At 41.0% G+C, this 22,584-nt stretch overlaps 1 protein-coding gene across 2 annotated transcripts in view; it reads left to right on the top strand.

Moving 5' to 3' along the window:
- The window catches only part of shank3a (SH3 and multiple ankyrin repeat domains 3a), a 143,199-nt gene that overhangs the window by 69,149 nt on the left and 51,466 nt on the right, over nucleotides 1-22,584 (top strand). For both annotated transcript variants that reach the window (XM_035665387.1, XM_035665386.1), the window contains exons 8-12: nucleotides 100-177; nucleotides 669-735; nucleotides 1,614-1,843; nucleotides 2,035-2,204; nucleotides 11,218-11,399. In XM_035665387.1, the coding sequence (XP_035521280.1) occupies nucleotides 100-177; nucleotides 669-735; nucleotides 1,614-1,843; nucleotides 2,035-2,204; nucleotides 11,218-11,399 (727 nt within the window). The remainder of the gene's footprint in view (nucleotides 1-99; nucleotides 178-668; nucleotides 736-1,613; nucleotides 1,844-2,034; nucleotides 2,205-11,217; nucleotides 11,400-22,584) is intronic.

Here is a 22,584-nt window from a genome sequence, read left to right as displayed (position 1 = left end):
TGTGTGTCTGTGTGTCTGTGTTTTGTTGCATATGGTAAGATCAAATACAGTGACATTTAATAGTCCCAGCCAAATACATACTTCTCTCTTGTCATTCAGGATAGCTGTGCACGAGTTCTCCTGTTCCGGGGGGCCAATAAAGAGATAAAGAACTACAACAGCCAGACCGCCTTTCAGGTATGTGTGGTATCCAAGAACCACTGCATGTTACTGTGTGAATTATCACACCTGGCATCTTTGGCATGTCAGAGCTGAATGGATTGAATGACTTGTCTTACACAGCCTAATGCTGCTTCATTGAATATGTTGCTACTAAAAACCTATGCAGCGTAACTGCCCCCACCCTTACACGCTTTGTGTCTGAATTCCAGCCTTTCTAATTGTTGAAGTCTGTGTGAAATTGACACTGGCACAGATTTCTGGTGCGGATCAAAGTTAATTTGTTTGTACACAAGGCAGGCTGGTAGATTTTACATGTCTGCCACAGCAAAGTACAAAATATGTGAAACATTTATTAGAAGAGTGAGAGAAAAAATGGAATGTATTTATATTTATTTATTAGTATGAGTTGTTTTTTTTCTTCCATAGGTTCAAAATTACCTGTTTCATATTCCATCACTTATGTTTTTACCCCTTTCCCTGCCGTCCTCTCTTTTCCCCTCCTCCAGGTGGCTATTATAGCAGGAAACTTTGATCTGGCTGAAATCATAAAGGTCCACAAAGTATCAGATGTTGGTAAGTTGACAGAAGTGATAGTTTATTACCAGGCTCGCTCAGTGTTTTATATATTTAAACATGAATGTAAGTCAGTAAGTCAGACTGAAGAATGGCTAAGCATGGGCAGTGGAGAATCTAAAGGACTACAGATTATACTCAGAGGTGTGGGGAAATCAAGGAAAGGAGATGGAAATGTAATGAATGTGGAGAGGGTTTCGTGGGTATATTGGATCCCATGTTGAGTGGAGTTTACCTGTGACATTAACATACAGGAAAACTCTGCCATCTAGTGTGGACAGGATGTAATACCCCACTTTCTGCATTGTGACATAGTGTTATTTATGTGTTTAATCCCTTTTAACAATAAACAGATTAAAATAAGAATTACGTGTAATATTTGGAATGAATGGCTCATTCATTATTAATGATAATTTTGCCAACTATAGATACACTTTATACAGCCAAGTACTGGTACTGTATGTGTGAACTTAAACACACACTGTTAATTATTTTAGCAAGCTTACATTTTTTATTATGAGAATATTTAATTCACAGTTACAAAAAAAGTTTTGTAATGCAATTATCAAAGATCCTTTACAGTTTTCCTTATTTTGCATTTGGTCCTTTGTTCTTCAGTCATCAGTAATAAAATATGATGATTGATAAGCTTGATAACCCTAACCCTAACCCTAACCCTAACCCAGTTCAATAATCTAATCTCTAAATCTGCGTTAGTTGTTAAATAAATACATTGCAAGTTAAATGGAATCAAAACCTACTCGAATATCAGTGCCACCTAGTATTTTATTAATTCTGCTTGCTACAGTAGCTTCATATGACATGGTGAGTCTGTTAAGAGATGCTCCAGGCATGAATGTGTCTCTTTTGTCTCTCAGTGCCTTTCAGGGAGACCCCCTCCTACACCAACCGTCGACGTGCATTGCCTGGCCCCCTGCCCTCACCACGTTCCTTGCTCCGCTCTGCGAGTGACAACAACCTGAATGGGGACCACGATCACATCCACAGTCAGGCCCCCAGAGAAATCCGTGGCCGTCAGGGTCACTCGCCTGTTCCCTCACTGCGTAGTCTGCCAGCTCTTGGGCAGCAGCACAGCAGCCTTGGAGAGGTAAGATAGTGCTAGTGAGGCTGTGCAGGTGAATTTTTTTTTCAAGGTTTATTTTTTGTGTGTGCTCACATTTTAGCATGAAATTGGGAGTAGACAAAACCAGCAAATGATCCATATGTTACACAAAGACGATTGCAATGTTTTGCAGTGCACTTGATACTAATTTGATAACTTTATCTACTCTGTGTCAGAGCCGTCATGGAGAGATTCCCGACAGCAGTCTCCAGAGCACGGGGAGCTCCAGATCCTCGCATTCCCGCTCTCCCTCGCTACATCACATGCATGAAGAAGACAAGCCAGTTCCGAGAAGGTCCCACAGCCATGGCTACCCTCATGGGCACGGTCATCGTGGAAGACTCAGGTCTGTAAGATTTGCTTTGACCTTGGTATGAGTGATTACTCAAATAAACACATTTTTAGAGAGCTTTTTAAACAAGCAAATCTCTTTCTTCCTGTTCCTTATTCACGTCTCACACTTACAATCTTGGCAGCTGTTCACTTTAAATAGATAATCTGTGATTTTCTTGTGATTATGCACCTACTTTAATTATTTAAACCAAATTTCAGAAAGCAAAAAGCCCCATGTGATGTGTCTGAATCACTTGTTAGTCACCAGACAGCATTCTGCATCTTATTCCATCTGCTACTGTCTGCTACTGGTGATAAACATGACATAACATCAATCAGTGCAAAATCTTCATTTATTCATACATCAATCCCAGGCACATATGACAGTCTTTATCCTGTTTAACTGTACCTGCCCTGCTGGGTCATCTATATAAAACATAACTGGGAATTTAATCAGTATGGTAATACATTTATATCAGATTTATAGTGACTGATTGAAATACTGGTCAGTATGAGGTCTGTTAAAATTGCATTTGGTGTAGTTGTTGGCCTGTGCTCCTGTCCGGATATGAAGGCAATGATCAGTGGAATGGTGTGTGGCACAGACAACAGCCCTATTTATGTAACAAGCTAGGATGAAATGCACCATTTGTCCTGCTGGGAGGACAGAGGGCAAATAACATACTTACAATCTGTGTGTTTGTCTCTGTGTTCCTATGTGTGAACGTGTATGTATAACCACTTGCACAGTGCTATGGGCATGGGTGCTTGCACAGTTCAGGGATAGACAGATGGAAAGCGGCTAATAATGATCACCATGGGGACCAATTGAAGGCTGCCAAGCTGTGAATGTGTATCAGTTTGTGTGACAGAGATTGAGAGACTGAGGATACATTCTGAAATTAGAGCTATGAGTAATGTCATTGGACGGGCCTCTCAGTTCAAAACAGCTTGTCACTCGATTGATACATAAATCCACGGATGTAGGATTGTGCTGTTGGGGTGCTGGAACAAATCTCCTTTGTACTCTGAACCATTAGACAAAATGCACAGTAAACTAGGGCTCTGATCACATCTCGGAGCGGTAGATTTAAGTGGTTTACTGACCTTTTTATTATGATCATATGTTAGAGCAAGATCACCTACAGTACATACAGCACACACCTAATGGGATTCCTGGATGCCACACACACTGTGTGTATGTGTGTGAAACAGTCTGATGTCTGACAGGGGAATTGCATTACAGGCACAGCTCCAGCCGTACTCCCCTCTACCTCTAATACTCTCCTGTCACTGTACTCCATCCATCAAAGACTTTCTCTCTCTACCTCTCATTCTGTCATTTATACACACAAGCTGTCCTATTAATCTATGGTTTGCAGCCAGAGAGCAGTCAACATCCTTTATTAGATCATGTAGCATGCACACATTACACAGCATAAAAACTGAAGCTCTGGATTAAGGATTAAATTAAATTATATTAAGTGAGTTTAAATCATTAATACATTCACAGTGGAATGTTTAAACTACCCTCCTCTATTTCTATCAAATGCTCTGCCCCATAATGGTAACAAATTAAGTGTATCTTCTTCTGTTATATCTGGCATGACTGGCATTAATGTTAACTGACAGAAAAACGTTTTTCTCTGTCACTGTGCTCATTTCGTACAAGGTTGGGTAGCCAGAGTGCGAAGAAAGGGAAGGACAAGTGAGAAAGAAAAAAGGAGGATAGCAGGTTTAGTATGTCCGCTGTGTCCTGGCCTAAATGGCCTTCTGTACACAGGGAGTTGAGACCTTGTTCTTCAGTGTGCATTACCCTTACACCAAGTATTAAAGTGAGGTGAATGTATAAAAACCCAAAACGAGCAGCTGGTCTCCATGGCCAGAACTTGCACCCAAGTGAGACTGATGCTGTCCTTGAATATTTTCTCTCTAATATTTCTCCTCCCTCTCTCTGTTTCTCTCTCTGACCTTCTGTTTATGCCCATGGTAACTCTAGAGGCATTATGGATACCAGGGGAGTGTGAAATTAGCTTGGCTGGTCAACAGCCCGCCCAACGGCAGACTCCAGCAAGTTCCTGTGGAACTCGCCATCACTTCCTCCTCAGTGCACGTGTGCAGTGCTGCCAGGGTTCAATAGCTAGGCCAGGCTTCAGCAGAAAGTTTAGATGGAAACAATAGATATAACAGAACGATCAGGTCAGATTGGCTTATTGAGACTAGATCATGGAGACTAGACCATGGAAGATCACACTAAGAAAGGGTGGAAGTGTAGGTGCAGCAATCATTCCAGCTCATGTAGTTTATTTAGAGAAAAGCATATCTGCCTGTGTCATAAGAGGTTAATTGGCTACTTACCTTGATGTGCTGTCAATACAAAGAGGTAATTCATAATCGACAGGACACTGTCTTTGAAACAGTGTCAGTGTCAGAAATTGTGATATTGAGTTGTGCACCTCAGGACCAAGTTATCAGTCTTGGTTTGGAAGAAAAGCTCTCAAGCTGTCAGAAAGACAAAAATTACTGAACAGAAGATACCAACTTTTATCTTTTTTATTTTCAGTATGTTGCTTTTGTTTCAGCAGAGAACACATAGTTCACATATAATCCAACTTCCTTTGCAGTTGTTATTGTAAAAATTGTACTTCACTAGGATTTATTGGGTAAAAACAATTATTGCATACCCTCTGATTTTGGTAAGAGATGGATATTTGTCCGGGTGCACAGGTTCTGTTAAACCACACCGTGGTTGGTTGATAAAAATGTTTGAATGTCAAGATAAGCTTTGGAGATTGGACACAAGGGACCAAATCTTCCTTTCAAATGAAGATTCAGTGACAAAACATTACCTAAAACATGTTGTTAAGTAAGATTGTTATTGTAGCTGAGCTAGTCATCGCTGAGCAAGAAAATGTCATCATCATGATCCCGTCATGTGTCTTATAAGGGCAACATTAAGGCCCAACATTGAGGTGTCCCGTTCCCTTCACCTTTTAATTCTTTGTTTGTTTGTTGCTGTTCTCCTCACCTCTTTCTCACCCCATATCCCTCCCTCTTTCTTGCATTAGTCACACCAGTGGCTGTTGGTGTGTAGATTATCCATGGCGTCTTAACACAGCCAAAGGGCTGAGGTACACAGAAAAGAAAGGACAGGAATAGCGAGGAAGAGGAGGAGGAGGAAATAAAGAGTTGGATCTTCTTCTGTTGCACCTGTGGAGAATCTATATCAAATGAGTACACAGTGGTATTGGTCTGTGCACATGATAATCTCAGGTGATGCTGATTGGCTAATAAGTAATCCAAGTGGCTTTTTATTGTTTCTCCAGTACAGTCATGTCGTGTAACATTAAGCATGTATAAGTTTTACAGCAATAATATAAATAACTGATTAAATGAATTGATTCTTAGTGTTAATTAATCAGGGTGAGAATGCATCAAAGGATGATGATGTGGGTTATAAATAGTCTCTTCTTAATATGGTGACTGCCAGTAATTAAAGGCACAAAACCAAAACATGCCAGCACCTCAGGTACCTTAACCACTCTTAAGCATCTTCTGCCACTCATTTCAGTCCGATCGTGCTAGCCATAACGATGGTAGCCTTGATTTCCTTCTCGCCAGCCGCATTCTCAAGCTCCTCCTGGGGTATTTCGAGGGGTTCCAAGGCCAGATTGGATATGTAATCCCTTCAGCGTGTTCTATGTCTGCCCTGGGATCTCCTTCAGTTTGATGTGCCCATGACGTTTTACTCTGAACTCCATGCATATCTAAGCCCTTGAGCCCAAAAACTAATTTACCCTCTTATATCCATGATCTCCTTCTTTCTGTCAGTTACTAGAGCTCTTGACCATAGGTGACCACTGGAACGTAGATCATCTCAGAGCCCTGCCTTTAGTCTTCACCATCACCATCTAATATGAAACTGCAGGCGCCGTATCAATACACCTGTTAATCTCAGATTCAGACGTTGGCCATGGTGCTAAACATATACACCGATCAGCCATAACATTATCATCACCTGGGCACCCTGGGCCAGCCTTCACTCCCCACGTGCATCAATGAGCCTTGGTCGTCCATGACCCTGTCTCGTGGTTCCACTGCTTGTGCGTGTGTGGGCAGTGTGTGGGCTTGATAGGTACTGACCACTGCAGACCGGGAACACCCCACAAGAGCTGCAGTTTTGGAGATGCTCTGACCCAGTCGTCACACAATTTGGCCCTAGTCAAAGTCGCTCAATCCATTTTTCCCGCTTCTAACACATCAACTTTGAGGACAGAATGTTCACTTGCTGCATAACATATCCCACCCACTGACAGGTTCCATGATAACAAGATTATCAGTATTATTCACTTTACCTGTCAGTGCTCAATGTTATGGCTGAGCGGTGTAGATAAGCAATGTACATATTATCCAAGTGGTGTTTTGCTCGTTAAAAAGCTTAGCAGGGAATTCCTATTAAGCTTTACGCCATACACTTAAGTAGGTTTTGTGATTTGTAATATACTTTTATAATGCAGTAAATTAGGAGAAGTATGTATGTATGTACACTCAGGAAAGTGTAGAGAAAATGTTTAGTGTAGGTCAAAAGAATGCCAAACCATATGAATGTTGTCACTATGGGCTAAGCTACACGGTTCTCAAACTATGGTACATGTACCACTGGTAGTATGCGAGCTTCATCTAGCGGTACATGGAAGAGTCACTGAAGGAGGTGGTGTAAAAAGTTTTAGAAAACATCTGGTCCTCCTCCCCTCTTCCTCAAACTGAGGTGGAGTTAAGGGTTATATGTTGATCACACCAATTGACCCTTTCTTCAAATTTAGCTAAATGGTGAAGTCTCTGTGAAGCATACGCTGTCCATGTATCAACAGGCCTTAATATTTTCTGCCCAATGAGCAGAGACCACTTTCTACCGCCACCTTGATAATCATAAACACTCCCACGTTGGGCAAGAAAGAATGAGGGAGCATATATTCATTCAAGCGCAGCAAAGCAAGGACAGACTGATGATCATTAGGATGCAAAGTGTGCTGCTGATTATGACTGTGTTTATAATGTGCTCATCTCACCTTAGAGAGCTGGGCTATTTGAGGAAAAAGCCATTTACCTGAGAAGGCAAGGCAGTCATGTGAGAAAATGCTACACTGAAGCTGCTTAGTTTGATATCATCTGTGTAAATGGCATTTAATGACATTTCCAGTTGCATCTTCAGAGTTATGTAAGCAGATTTTGACTTCCAAACTGAGGGAGCTAGACTCGAGCCGTTCCGGTGTTAAAGTGGGCTTACTGATCCTAATCAAGCAGCTGATAGCTGGAATACCCAAATTATTGGCTTTAATACTTCTGATAAAGGTCACTTATCTGTTATAATATCAAGTTTGTTCCAGTCTCGAAAACACAGATGAGGAGGTGAAAGGCACCTAATAAATAACACAAAATGTTAAAAACTTCAAACATCCACATTATTTATTTTTGGATGCTTTGTGCAGCTCACAAATTAAAGTATGTATACTTAATGTTTAAAAGATACAGTTAATAGCCAATAGAGAACTTATATCACTACATACTGTACACTATTTAGGATAAAATTTACATTTGCATCTTATCCCTTTATTTGCATGAAGACTAAAACTATATTGGGAGCCAGTGTCACTGAGATCTGTGTTAACTGTTATTTCGTTCAATAGCTGTAGTGCACTGTTTTTCCTTCAGTGAGATTACTTGAATGTGTGAATATAAAGAGAAAAATAGTCAGTTGGGACAAAAGGCAAATGATTTCTGCCAAATTTACTCTTACCGATATTCAAGTTCATATTATTGACTTATCAGTGCATTTGTTGGATAGATTTTCTTTGCTTTTATTGACAGTTGCCATCGTTACAGAGGCAGGGCTCGTGTCCTAGGAAACGATGGAGCTTTTGTAATAGACTGCATTAGAACTATGTGTATGTGTGTGTATGTGTGTACGTGTGTGTGTGCATGTAATGGATCCTACATCTGTATCTTGTAGAAGCCACTTATAATGAGGCACAGTGAAAGAGAGGAAGATACAGCGAAACAAAATAAGCAGGAAAACAAAAGCTGTTTGGTCAAATGCAGCACAGGTTTGCATATGAAAACTGTTACTTATGTCATCATTCAAAATTCATCAAGTGAGTGGAATGTTTAAAATGTAAACACCAGGCATAAGATATGTAAATCTTTTGTTCCTTATGGGAAACTTGATATACAGATCTAGGTAGAATACTATTTTATATTCCGTATCCAACAGTAAAAGATGAACAATGTAACAAAATAGGCATGAAACCAAAAATATCGACGCATACAACTTATGAAGGCAAGAACACTGCGTATTTGTCATCTCGCTCTTGACTGCAGATGAAAAGTAAATTAGAAATCCTTTCTACAAAGCTACCCTAACCCTAACAACAAAGAAGTTGCTTTTGGCTCTCATTTGGTCTAATTTCAAAGTGATTGTACATAGACTTCTGGTAGACTCTTCCAGTGAGCTGTAATATAATAATAATATAGCCAGAGAGGATATGAAATAATATATCTAAGATATTACCAATGGCAACTCATGGGTGGATTACAATACTAATGATTGCAATGACTATTTAGAGCTGAAAAACAAGTGTGGGTGAGAAATGGTAAAATCTTACTTTTGATAAAAGACATTTAACCATGTCAAATTTTAGGGTTCTGGATGGTTTTGAATTTCTGATATCTGATCTATGGTCATTCTAATGTTTTCGTTGTGTTTACCAATTTTAGCCTTGTTCCATTAAACGCAAACAGGTAATTAAAGCTGAGAAGAGAGCAGAAACCACCACCCCTCCCTTCTGTCTGACACATAGATAACACGTGTCGACCGAACCATCATCAGCTCAACGGCAGGGAGCATCTGGGGTCAAGCTGTGTATGTAACCTCACAGTGGGTTTATGGTGATGCAGAGGTGTGTGAGTGGAGGAGGCAGATTTGAGTCACTGAAATAGATATCCTTTAAGGGATTTAATGTTTTGGCTGTCTGTGTCACTTTGACATAGCCTCATATGCCTGCTTCCCCAGCCCTTCCCTCCTCTCCACTGTGTGTGCTGCTGATGTTCAGTGCCGGGGCTCAGACATTAAAATGCGGCAGCCATCCAGGCCCCTCAGTCCCTGCGGTAATTGGAAAGCCGTCAGCAAGCCGTTGTTTCGATGGAGAAGGGGACAGAGAAAGAGAGGCTGTGTGAGATGGGGAGAGCGAGAAAAGCAATAGAGAGCTGGCGAAAGAAAGAGACAAACAAGGCTTGAAATGAGGAAAGGGGTAGACAGAAGGATGGGAAAATGAAGAGGAAAGGGATCAGGAGACTGGAATCAGGTGTATGAAGGAATGAAAGCTATGAAGTGACTGAACGTGCTGTGGGAGGAACAGCAAGTGACTGAAAGAGGTTGAAAGGTGGATAGACAGGGATGAAGGGGTTTAGAGATTTCTAGTCTTTCAAGTAAATGTTGCAGAGAATAGCATCAAAGTCCCAGTTCAGGGCATAATCGGGTCACTTGTTACAGTGAATGAACAGTGAATTTGTTTGTGACAAATATACTGTCAGATCAGGTAAACATGAGCATCTAATTTGGTTAAATATTGTCATTAATATCATTAATAATGTGTATTACATGTGTTTCTGATGTATGTCAAAATTACTCACACAGCGGTGGCAAAGTAGTGATGAATGAAGACTAGGCGGAGCTCTGTTGCTGTATTAGAATTCACTGCCAGAGAGGGATGGGAAGAAAGAGAGTGAAGATGCAATGCGAAGAAATGTTGAGAAGGAGAGGGATAACAGGGTGACATGGAAGCAAGAGAATGAGAGAAAGAAGGAGGGGATTTAAGGCAAGGGAAAGAGGGAGGAGCGACAATTAAACCAAATGGGCTGGAGCTTTTTGTCCCCCGCCCCACTGCACATGCACACACGCTCACTCACTCACACACACACACAAACACACACATATGCACATACTCTCACAGCCTGCCTCAGGGAGCAATGGCGCATGCACGCTCGCGGGCAGACAGGCAGGAGGGGATCAATCGTGCTCTGGGACTAGTGTGTGTATGTGAGTGTCAGCGATGTGTTAGCAACATGCTGGTGGTGGCGTATGCCATGCTAGCGGAGGTGCAATGTTAACAGGAGTGGAGGGGGCTGTCTGTGTATGTGCCTGTGCGCACAGCTAGAATGCACACAGAGGGCTTGTGGTGTGCGAGTGTGAGCGAGCCGTCAAAGGGGAGGGGAGCTACGGAGCGCAGCAGCAGCAGCAGCAGCAGCAGTAGCAGCAGCATTGCCAGAGTGTGTGTGAGTGTGTGTGAGCGAGCGTGTGTGTGTGAGGGGTGGAGGGGAGAGGAGAGGCAGACACGGCAGGACTCCCGGGAGAAGAAGCGGGAGTCGGGGAGCAGACCCAGCCTCTCTCCTCCACAGCAGGAGAGCCAGGACCCAAGGACGAGGCTGTATCTGTAGCCCAGCCTGGAGCAGTTGAGACTGGGGACACACGAGGGATCTCTGTCCCTCTCTGGAGGGGGGCTTCTACTGGAGCCCTAACTCAGGATGTGTCTGACTAAGGGGGTCTTCCTGACAGATCTGACAGACACACACAGAGGAGGAAACAGTGCAGCCCATCTTACCGTTAAACATTTCGGCTTCTACCTCGGTTAGGATGCGGGGGAGGGGGGAGAGATAGAGGGAGAGGGTAAAAGGGAGCAAGAAGGATATTGTCTGTGCTATTAAGGAAGGAAGAGAGGGAATAAGACGAGGAGGAGGGGGAGAGAGTGGTTGGGAGGAGTGTACTCTCCTCTCATGACTCTCCCATGGAACACTGACTATTGACTGTTGAGCGGCAGGCACTGGGACTTGTTTATGAATCCCTCCCTGGCCACTGTAACAACCAAGGGGTGTCACCAGGTTACCGTCCCGCTGACAACCATGTCGGTGACCACGGGCTTCAGCTACCAGCTCCCTGGAATCACCACAGTAACGTATGTGTTTGTTTACAGCCCCGGCTCAGTGCAAAGAGACCCAAGCCCTCCTCATCACACCCCTCCAGCACTGACGGGCCCCCGCGGGCCCAAACGCAAACTCTACAGTGCTGTCCCAGGACGTACCTTCATCGTGGTGAAGCCCTACACGCCACAGGGGGAGGGAGAGATCCAACTCAACCGTGGAGAGAGAGTCAAAGGTAGGTTATCTACTATTACTTTTTACTACATGTTTTATTCCCTCACTTAACCTACTACTGTGACTACTACTTCTTGTCTCTACTGATGTATTCTGTATTTCCTAGCATGCCAGCTCTCTATCTCTACTAGTGATGTTTAAGGTCTCATGTAAAGTTCTCGGCAACATGTGGCCTTCATGACTGTCAGAGCTGGATGTGTTAAAAAAAAAGAAGAAGCAGCCATTCATATGCTCAGATACAAAGCTCACCATTACTTCATTGTGTTTTTTGGCTGCAAAGTTATGTAATCTCTCAACCTGGAAGTCATTTCAGTGTCATTTGAGCTTGACATTGTGAATTATCATTACATTCACTTTGTAAATGTGCTGTTTTCTGCTTTACACAGAGGTGCCGTGGCTTCGCTTTTATGTGTTTGTGTGTGTGCTTTTGTTTCCATCCATGCTTCACTCAAGACTATGACTGTAATGACGTAGAAGGTAAACTCCATAATATTCTTCTCACCCGGTTTCCCTCCCATACACTTCAGTGTGTCAACCCTACACCTACAGTCTAGCAATTAGTTCCTGGTCCTGTTTGAATCCACTTGAGATATATGTACAATCTCAGTACAAATCTGTGATTACTTCAAGGAGAGGGCATGCAAATTCAAACAGGTCCCGTGTGCTTTTGGTTGTTGGTATGCATACACAAACTGTGTCCTTCATCCTCTCTGAGAGTGCTTCCCCCTGAACGTACAACTGTTTTTCTCCCTACTCTTATCACCTGTCCACAGACACCCAGCTCCACATTGACCCCACACCCTACATCCTGCCACTTCACATACATCACCATGGATCAAACCCACATTAGCTTAATGGAACCAGTTCCCTCATGTCCTCAGAAAGGCTGGAGAGAGAGTCGCTGCACTCATGCTGAGACCTCTCATGTTCCTTTCAGATCTACAGAGGCACAGGAAGTACAGATTAAGGGTCAGTTTGGAATTTCAATTTGGATTTTGAAAAAAAAAACACACATACACACACACACACACACACACCCACACAAACACTTACATCTCTCTCTTCCTCATTTTCAGAATCAGTTAATAACAAACACAAGTCTATACCCACTGAAAATACCCCTTCTACCTGCCTGCATACTTACTGAAGTGTTCCCACCCCTGCCTAGATGTTTTCTGTCTTCCACCTTCTCTGACCTTAAAAACCTTTTCCAGCAGACCTCCTCCTGTATGCTTTGATGCCTCTTCTTTAAAGTAGGGAGTCTGTTTGATGGAAACACTGCTGTCATTTACACTGGAATTACTAAAACAGATGATAAACAATTCAGATTGAACAATTCACACTCGTGCTTTTGCTGAACAAAACTGATTGATACAGCATTGTCTGTAACTGTGATGCATACTGATGTTGACACAAATGGTATCGGGAATGTGATGACTCAACAGCCTCCATCTACTGAATGAATCTGCTGTCACTGTTTTTTTCTGTCGGTGCAGCTGAATCCATAACCTTGCCACTAATGTGAACACACAGTGTTTTGCCGTTCTTTCATGTTGGCCATGCAGGAAACAAGCTTACAGTCGTATGGCTGCCAGCACCATGGTCCAGCCAAGTAAACCATCTGGCTCTGTTATGCAACACTGACCATCATAACCATTACTGTGTTGCATTCACTATGCCTCTGTAGTCCTGGGATGTAAACTGAGAAATACATCATTGATGTCAACTGGCTGTTGAATAGCTTAGATCATAGGCTGTTCAGGTTCTATGTAACAGGTTTCTTTAGTGCAGTAGTCCTAGCATACAATCCCAGCAGGGAATGACCACCCCTCCTGGTGCACAGATAGGCTAGGCTTCTGCCACTTCCTTTAGGGATGGATGACCCTTGGTTTGATACATAATGCATTTCATCTAATCTGCATTCATAAATGGATGAGTTGCTAATAGTGATAGGGCTCATTTGCAATGGAGGACAAGAGGAGGTAAGGCAAGTGAAAGAGAGGGGGAATTTTCTGTCTGATCCTCGTGATTAAGGTGAGAAACAAATAAAAAACATCTACACCTTCGGGGATGTTGATTAGCCCCAAGTCAAGACTAGTTTTCATGTTTGTGTGTGTAAATGTGCATGTATGTGAAGTAAATATCCACAGCATTGTTTGTACCTTGACGTTAACTCAGATAATGCTTCAGACTACAAACATTTTGATGATTCAGTTATAGTTAGATAATTAGCCACTTCACCACCCTCCCTTCCCCATCCACCAAACACACACACTCATACACACAGTCACTCATACAGTCATCTTTGTCTTCCTGTTAATGTCCTCACATCGGCCATACCAGAGGAGCATCTTTATGATGAGATTATACTGGGTAAATCTCACTAAATGATTTGTATAGCTGGCAGATTGTGTGTTCGCCTTTATGTATGTGTAACGTGTGTTAGCATTCATGCTTACATATGTAAGCATTAGCATAACTGTCTATTAGCTCACCTGTTAGTAAGACAGATTGGTGGCCTGTTGAGGCAGGAATATTGTATGCCGTACAGAGAAAGATGTGTCCTACTGTGTAGTTTAATGGAGATCATTGATTTTGGCCTAATGGGAAACACACTGTAGTTCTCAGCAGTAGACTGTAGCACATTCCCAGTCAAGTGTGTTTATAGTGAAGGTTTTTAAAAAAAATATAAGATTCTTGAAAATTTAAGAAGTGTATATTAACAATTGAACGATTTGGTCATTTCTTTTCTACTTTTTTGTAGAGAAGGATGAGGATCTGGACTCTGATGGTAAATACAGTAGAGCAGTTTAGCAAAACTTTCCATAGCATTTTGTTTTATGTAAAACCTACAGCTGAACTAACTGGTTCGAGATTGTCATGTTACTTAACTAGGACATGTGTTTTTTCAGATGAAAGCCTTGATGTTGTGATTAGTATGTGTTATATGTGTTTATTCACTGCAAGATATGAATCCTAATTTAAATGGGAAAAGTTTCATCATTTAATGAGAGCAAGCAGTTTAGCCAGCTTCATTCTGCAACTGAAGAGTGCTTTCAAATTCTAAACCCCATTTTTGGTCAACTTGAAGGGTCTTCCTTGATTATTTACTGCTTTCTTACACAGCATGACAATTTAATGGCAGTGCACATTAACTAACTAAAATTCAAAACTACTGTTATGCCCTGTTAAAGTTCCCCATAAAAGTTAATGTGCACCAGAAATGGGCAGTATTTAATTCATGTTGTAGCTAGCACTATGAAAGTATACCACCCCATATCAGTCTCATGAGATTTTTGAGGGCAGCATTATGCTCAGAGGTGCCAATGAACATCATTCATACATGTTTTTGCTGTTATGGTTATAATATTTTTTTAATGATTCATAAAAACGGAATACTCAGAATTACCTAATGGCTGATAAACTAGATAATTTACACACATAACAAAATACAAACACCAAAAACTGCTCTTTGTCTCTGGAGATTGAAAAACTTATGCATCCAACCCTGTGTGTTCTCAAAGATTGACTTGCTGACTGAGTAGTGCTTGTTTTATGATTTTGTTTATACTTCCATATACCAGTAACATAGCTACAGTAGTGTATGGTGTGGTAGGCTAGTAGTCAAATCTTAACTGTAGATAGCAAATATATGTTTATGTTTGAGCATTGTGGTTTTAGTAATTTATTTGCCATATATAGTATTGAAATATATACATTATAACAAACAAATTTTCAATGCTTTTTGATCAATTATGTGCTAATTCATGTGCATTATAGCTGACATGCCACATGATGAAGACAATGATGATTATTCCAGTGGGATTAATGATGACGATGAACATGAAGGTAAAATTAATATTTTTCTTTTTCATTTTTAAAGAAGGATGACAAAGTGGTGGAAAGCTGCAAATCATTAGGAGACTTTATTATTATTATTAATATTATTATTTACCATTCCCATTACCGTCCAATGATGCGAATGTCGCAGGCTTCTGTTCTTCAGTATCTAGTGACCTCAGTGAATCTTCAGGCTTATTTTCAAGGTCACAATTTTGATTTTGAGCCAATTGAAAAAAAAGAATCCTTGAGATTGAGATAATGTGTTTGTGGAAGGAAATGTCTCAGAAGTGGCACGTAATTCCACATTTTCATCCTTCATTTTCACATAGACTAGCACCAATATATGCACATATAACCCCCATGGACAGCAGTAGATGAGCCTTAAAGGGACATTTCACCCCAAAATCTAAAATATATATTTTTCCTTTTACCTGTAGTGCTATTTATCCATCTGAATTATTTTGGTGTGAGTTACTGAGTTTTGCAGATATCAACCATAAAGATGTCTCTCAAATATGATGGAACTACATCTGGCTTGGAAAAAATATTTTTGAAAAACTCACTACCCACAATAATCCACAGACCTTGTTGTGAGCAGTGCAGGATCTATTGTTTTTTCAACCAAACTACACCTGCCAACCATAGCTGAACATTAGCTATCTCAGTGGTGCTGGGTGAGCTACCTAATATCACAGCACAGCCGAGGAGCTAGCAATGCAGCAGTATATCATGAGACTCAAATCTGTGATATTAAAATTAAATTCTGACATTGTTTAAACAATAGAGGGCACTATCTACTTTTGACTTTGCTTGTCCAACATCCTAGTTTACTTGCATCAGTAGCTGTATCAAGGCTCAAAGACATGGTGGCCGCAGGTGAAGACTTTGAAATTAAGGATGTACCATCCTGTATAAAATCAGAGGTGGGGCAGCTGAGTCAGAAAATGAAAAAGGTAAGAATATAACAGAAAAGACATGGCAAGAGATATCAGGCCATTTCAGTTTCACTTACAAAGAATAGAAAAATATTATATTATACCCTATCCCAGAAATAATAAGGGATTCTTTAATTTGATAAAGAAAACATCCTAAAAAATATATTTTGTCTAAGAAATCAAGGGATCTTTTTCAGTCATAATCTCATTTTGGAAAAAAAAAATCATGGAAAACCATATAAGTTAACCCAGTACCATGAATTGTATTATATCATGAGTTGAGTGTATTGTTACATTCCTACAGGACTCCATTAATGTTTACATCCTGCACTGTCAGGAGCATGAGCCTCTTATCTGTTAGTAGATGCTTATTTCCATCTATAAAGTTGATAAAGTTGTCTGGTGTGACGTAGAAAGCAAATAATCCTAAATAAAACTAGTCACAACAATGTCTGTCGTCTGTTTTTTTTCCCCTTTGAAAAACACAAGCCCAGTGCTATTGGGTTCCATCTTTTTCGAGATAAGGCAGACACCTCTATAGTGGATATCTCAAAAACTCTGCAACTCACATCAAAACAATCTAGTTGGATAAAGAGCACTACACAGTAAGGTGAACTGTTCCTTTAAATGTGTGCTTAGTTTCAGTGACTCAATCAAATAGTTCCCATGAGCCATGTGTTTTATCCAACCAGTCTCTCCTCCATTTTAAAGAATTACTTGGAAAAACTCCCAGCCCTTCACTCAGTGATTGTCAGTCCATTGGTCTGCTGTCTGAGATCAATGTCTCTAGACAGCCTTCGTCTAGACAAACAGCCCTGCTGTCTGCCATTTAGCAGGGTCATCCACGTCCAGCTCTCCAAGCAGGCTGTTAGTCTCAAGTAATGAGATCTGTTTGTCCTTCCTCACTCACTGACTGCCGCTGGACCACAAAACTAGCATGCACTTGGTATCATGGGGTGTTTGAGGGTGTGTGTGTGTGTGTGTGTGCACGCACACTGATGTCGGTGATGGAGGTTCAAAGAAATGGATGCTTCCAAGACGATCAGATTATCAGATTATAATCAGTGTGTGTGTCTGTGTCTGTTTGTGTGTTTGATGATCCCTTTGGTATACTCCATTAACAGGTTGCCTGGGCCCATCCCCCTACCCTCTTGCATTCCCTCTCTATACTCATTCCACTGCTCACCCCTGTGTTTGTTTCTGCTCTACCCCTTCATTGATGTAATCTGATCTCATCATCCGGATGGACATCTCTTGAAAGGCCACTTACTATCACCATGGTAACGAACAACACATGCCACCATAACCTGGTCAAGCTTTTTGCACACTTGTGGGCCAATACACACACCACACTTGCACATACAAACACATGGCAGGGGTAGAGGTAGTACACAGGAGCACAAAAACATATTCAAAGGAACAGATGTGAGTATCAACATGCTGCCAGCCCCCCTCCGGGAGCATGGACTGAGTACTCAGGACATTCTTCTCCTCAACAAGGTGACACATTTAAGAGCATGCTTCCGTAACAATGTATTACATCTCATATACACACACACACACACACACACGCAACATACACCTTCTCCAAACGCCATTATAAATCTTGCAGACAGCCATGAAAATGAAACCAGCGCAAGTAACGTTGAGATTAGACATTCACAAACATGATTAATGGGGTTTGGCCGCACCCAGTGTGTGCAGAATATTAACACTGCAATGGGCAGTGGAGGATACCTGGACTAGTTATATCGACACAAACACACACACACACACAGACATATTCTGGGTTTTAATAGATTATTCCAAGTCTAGCTTCACACAGCCTCAGAAAGCCTCAGTTATTACAGCTGTTATGATCTTTGAGGACGCACACGGTAGCTCAGCCATTTACTAATGCTGGCACACTGATCACCTGTCATAGAACTGCAAAAGCTTTTTGTCGAATCCATTGTTTGAAAGTATGCTTCTCCTCATATACTTTATTATCTCCAACAACAGCTAGACACATGCATTGATGTCCATGTGTGTTTTCAACAAGGCCAAAAGCCAGTAGATTATAGAAATGAAACTGTGTTCAATACATTATATTTAGACCACACAAGCTTGATATTGTTAAGACTAAAATGCATATGCATTTGCCCGTTACCAAGCAACAGGTGCTTAGTGCATTAGATCTCTGATATGTCATTTTAAGACCGAAATAAAAATGATGCCTTTAGTGAGTTTCAAAAAATCCAGTTGATTCTGAGAAAAAAATAAATCTTTTACCTGCATACTCTTTTTAGGAATATTCCTCCATTCTCTCTTATTATATTCTGCTTGCAAATCAGGTTGAATGAGAGCCTGTGTCCTAAAGTGTTGAATTTAGACTAAATATCATTGTTAGCTAGTTAGCAGTGAGCTTAGGTTGAATTAATTAGACTTCCTTTATGTCTGGTAGTTGCAAGTGCACAGCACATGTGTGCAAATATGAGAATCTCTCCATTGCTGTTTGTCATCATGAAGTGTGTGTGCGTGTAAGTGTACTGTGCACGTGTGTAAGTGTGCAAGTGTATGTCTGCCTGTGTGTTTGCCTTTGTGTGTGTTTGTCTTTGTGCAGCACAGTATAAGTAATTGCCTCCCACAACTTAGATAAACAGCATCTTTCAAGTATTCAGCAACCAGCTGTCCTCAATGTTCACATATGGAAGAAATGTCTCTCTCCTCGTCTTTCGCTGTCCTCGTTCTCTCTGTCTGTCTCTCTTTCTGTCTTTCTATCTCTCATATACCGATGCACTCATATCTGTACATACACAATATACATGTATTTTTATCTATGAGTAGCAGATGTGCTTCACTGTACACTGTGTTTTTTTTTTGTTGCAGTTAACATTCTGCAATAGTTTCTGTGTCCTCGATTAATTTACTAGCACCCCATTAACACAGTGTGATACCTCTTTTCCATCACTTATACAACCTTTATAAGGTATAATAGTGAATTTAATGCACACTACAGTACAGTATGACAACTCAAGTGTACTTTTTGTGTAAACCAGATTTCCACTGGGTAAGAGGTTGTAGCACATGTGGCCTCTTTAATATGATTTTAATGATGGCACTATTAAGCCACAAAAATAATGGAGATTGATATTCAGCTCTGACTGATTAACTTAGTAGGATTAACTTAATAAAAGTTTTTAGTATTTCATGCAAAGAAGTAGTACTGCCGATGTGATTTTGATGATGATCACAATTTTTTAAAAGTACAGTATCCTATCAGATAATTACTTTTTCAGATCTCAGAAAGTAATTTTTAAGATATATGGATTACAAAGGCAAGGGTGATGTTATCACTTGAGATAATAAAAGAATGACCAGAATATAGCGTCACTCAGTCCCTGTGATTACCAAGGTTTCTTTTTCAAATACTGGACAGGACAAGTGAAGCTACATGTGCACTGCACGTTTATGAGCTGTTTCCCAAAAGCATACTTACTGATTACAAGTGCTTACCATCAACATACTGCATCCCATAAGGCACATTTTTCACTCTTCTTGGATATGAACCATAGATGTAAAAAGTGGAGCTCTGTATAAAAAATTTATTAGACTTAAAAAGCACATTTCGAACATATTTCTTTCTGTTGATATGTTCTCATGCCTTTCGCCAAACTCCACAAGGAAAGCCTGAGAGACCACAAAGATGTTTGATAGTGTAAAGGTTTAGAGTGTGTGTCCCATGTTCCCCAGGAGAAATTATAACATTACCACAGTATAGACCTGAGGCCAGTCCGTTTATTAACAGATTTCACTCGTTGGTCATTCATAATGTTCCAAGCTGTGTGTATTATTGATATTGGACAGGGTCACAGGCCTAAGGCAAGGACGTAGATGTCACAGCTAACCTTCTAGCTGTCCAATCAGAGTAGCAGCGGGGTGCAAAGTCCCGCCCACACACCTACCTGCTCCCTGCTGAACACACCACCTGTCCTCCTATTACACTCTCATCCTCTTTGTTGTTTTCCTTTTTTGTGTTCCAAACATGTCCATACGGTGCACCCTAGTTCACAGGATCATCCAACACTAACCCCCGTCATTTCAATTAAACCCCATGCTTGCCTAAAATACATGTGATTTATTGAAATAAAGCCTCACACAAAATGCTAACTAGAAACAGCAGATGCAGCAGTTGCAGAGTTAATTAATATTGTATATGAATAAACATGAACATGAAAACTGCTGCATAAATAGGAGCCATTGACTTGACACAGATACATATTCAACAGAAATGCTGATATGTGTTAGATTTACAATTGCTTTATTATGTACAATGTGACGCATACTGTTTGCGTTGGGCACCAAGAGAGTAGGGCTGAACTGACTGAGTGACTCCAGGTGGTTGACGATATGTTCTGCACAGTGACAACCTACTTTGCAGTTATGGGTGTGAAAATGCACATGTAAAGGTCATGTCTTTATGCAGTAATGTCACATAGAGCAGCTTTTGACAAATTTTGAAAAACCTAGTGTTTTGACCTCTTTTTGTCGAGCTCTCTCTCCAAATGCATGCTGAATCTCCCTGAAATTAAAAACAATCAAACAAGAATGGTCTCAGTTTCCTTCGAGATTATTCCTTTTTATTAATGTTCTCAGCCCTCCCATGCAGCCACATGCGATATCAGTCAACAACAGGCGTTTTCATGTAATTATATGTAACAGAGGCTGGAACGTGGGCACTGGTCAGCTCATTACAGCGTGTTCATTTATCACGGCATAAACACCATCATTTATGTGACACCCTGACTGGTCAATCAAATGATCAGGTGTGTGATTAACGACTCAACAACAAACAATCTATCACTGATCTATTAACAATCAACAGAAAGTCAATGGTTGGTCTACAGCTAATCAATCACTAGCATACTCTGATGAAGGACTATTTTATTGTTCCTTGCTGATAAGTGTACCACGTGATTCCCTGATTTTCGGTGCGTGTCTATATGTATGCATACATATTAATGATAATGATATAATAATGATAATTCCCTATTGTATTGGATGTAGTCTGCAACTGTTTGTTTTTTATGTTATACAAGACAAAAAAAGCCAAGACAGAGGGTAACTATTAGGTAGCTTGTTCTATTTTTGTCTCCACCTGAGGGTTGATACAGAAGGAGAGAAAGAATGAGAAATGGAATAAAAAGCAAGTGAGAATGAAAGAAGAGGAATGTCATGTAACTTCCTTGAAGCCTGAGAGGGAGGAGATGAGAAGAGAAGAGGGATCCCTCCGAGTCAGCCTTGGAGTTTTCCTCCTTCCTCTCTTCCTCCTCCTCCTCCCACTATAATTTACAACACTTCCGCCCTCTTCGTTTTTCCTTTTTTATTTGGCCTCCTTCCTTTGCTCCACTCCTCCCTCTACCTTTGCTTAGAGTCATTCACAAAAAAGTGTATTATTTCATTGTTTTCATATTTTGTTATTTTTTCTCAAACTTGTCAAGTCTTTATTTCTTTCATAATCTCTTTCTCCCCCCCACCCCTCTGACTTTCTGTCTCAGTTGAATACTGATGAGCCAGAGACTGCCCCACTCCCTCGCCCTCTTCTAAGCAAAAGAAGTCCTGTGAGGATGAACAGTCTGCAAACCACAGCACACATTTGACTCAGAGCAGTGTGACTATCCCTCTTTCTTCTTATTTATTGGCTCTCTACTTCATTCAGTCTTGGGTGTACTCTGGGGTCCACTCTCCCTTCTCCACTTCACCTTCTTAATTGCCAGCCACTTCCTCTTCTCCTATTCCATGTCCACTTCCATCCCTATACTTCATTTAACTCTAACCTTACCTATTCATCTCTTCTTTTTTGTTTTTTATAACCTGTTTTGCCAGCTATTACTATGGCTTCATGTGTTCTCCCTCCAAAGGATTAGCATGTATCCCGCTACTCATATGTTACAGGTCATAATGACCACCTCTGTTGCACTACTGTTCATCATCATTCCCTTTGTCTTCCTTGTGTGTGTGTGTGTGTGTGTGTGTGTGTAGGCGTGTGTCTCTGGTTGTGTCCCCCTTGTTTCATAAAGATGCAACTCTGCTCTCTCTCTATTACACTGAATTGAACTGAGGTTTAATAAAGAGTGCAGGGATCCAAATCTAATAACGGCTCCACTCTGGTTATTGGAATGCTCGCCACACTTACCTTCACACAGTTTGTGTCACGCACACACACACACACACACACACACACTATAAAAGCCCTATGTTTGCCGCTCAGAGGGGAAGTATGTCCTTTTTTCACATTCTCTTCTTGCGCAGACAAGATGAACAGTATGATGAATTACTGTTGCTGTCTGCGCAGGCTCACTGTCTGTGTGTGTGTGTGTGTGTGTGTGTGTGTGTGTGTGTGTGTGTGTGTGTCTCCATGTTCCTACT

This window comes from Morone saxatilis, unplaced genomic scaffold (genome assembly GCF_004916995.1).
Source record: "Morone saxatilis isolate NCDOM2014 unplaced genomic scaffold, NCSU_SB_2.0 Contig2, whole genome shotgun sequence".
NCBI lineage: Eukaryota > Metazoa > Chordata > Actinopteri > Moronidae > Morone > Morone saxatilis.
Note: the sequence above shows the minus strand (reverse complement) of the source record. Positions and strands in the feature narration are given on the sequence as shown.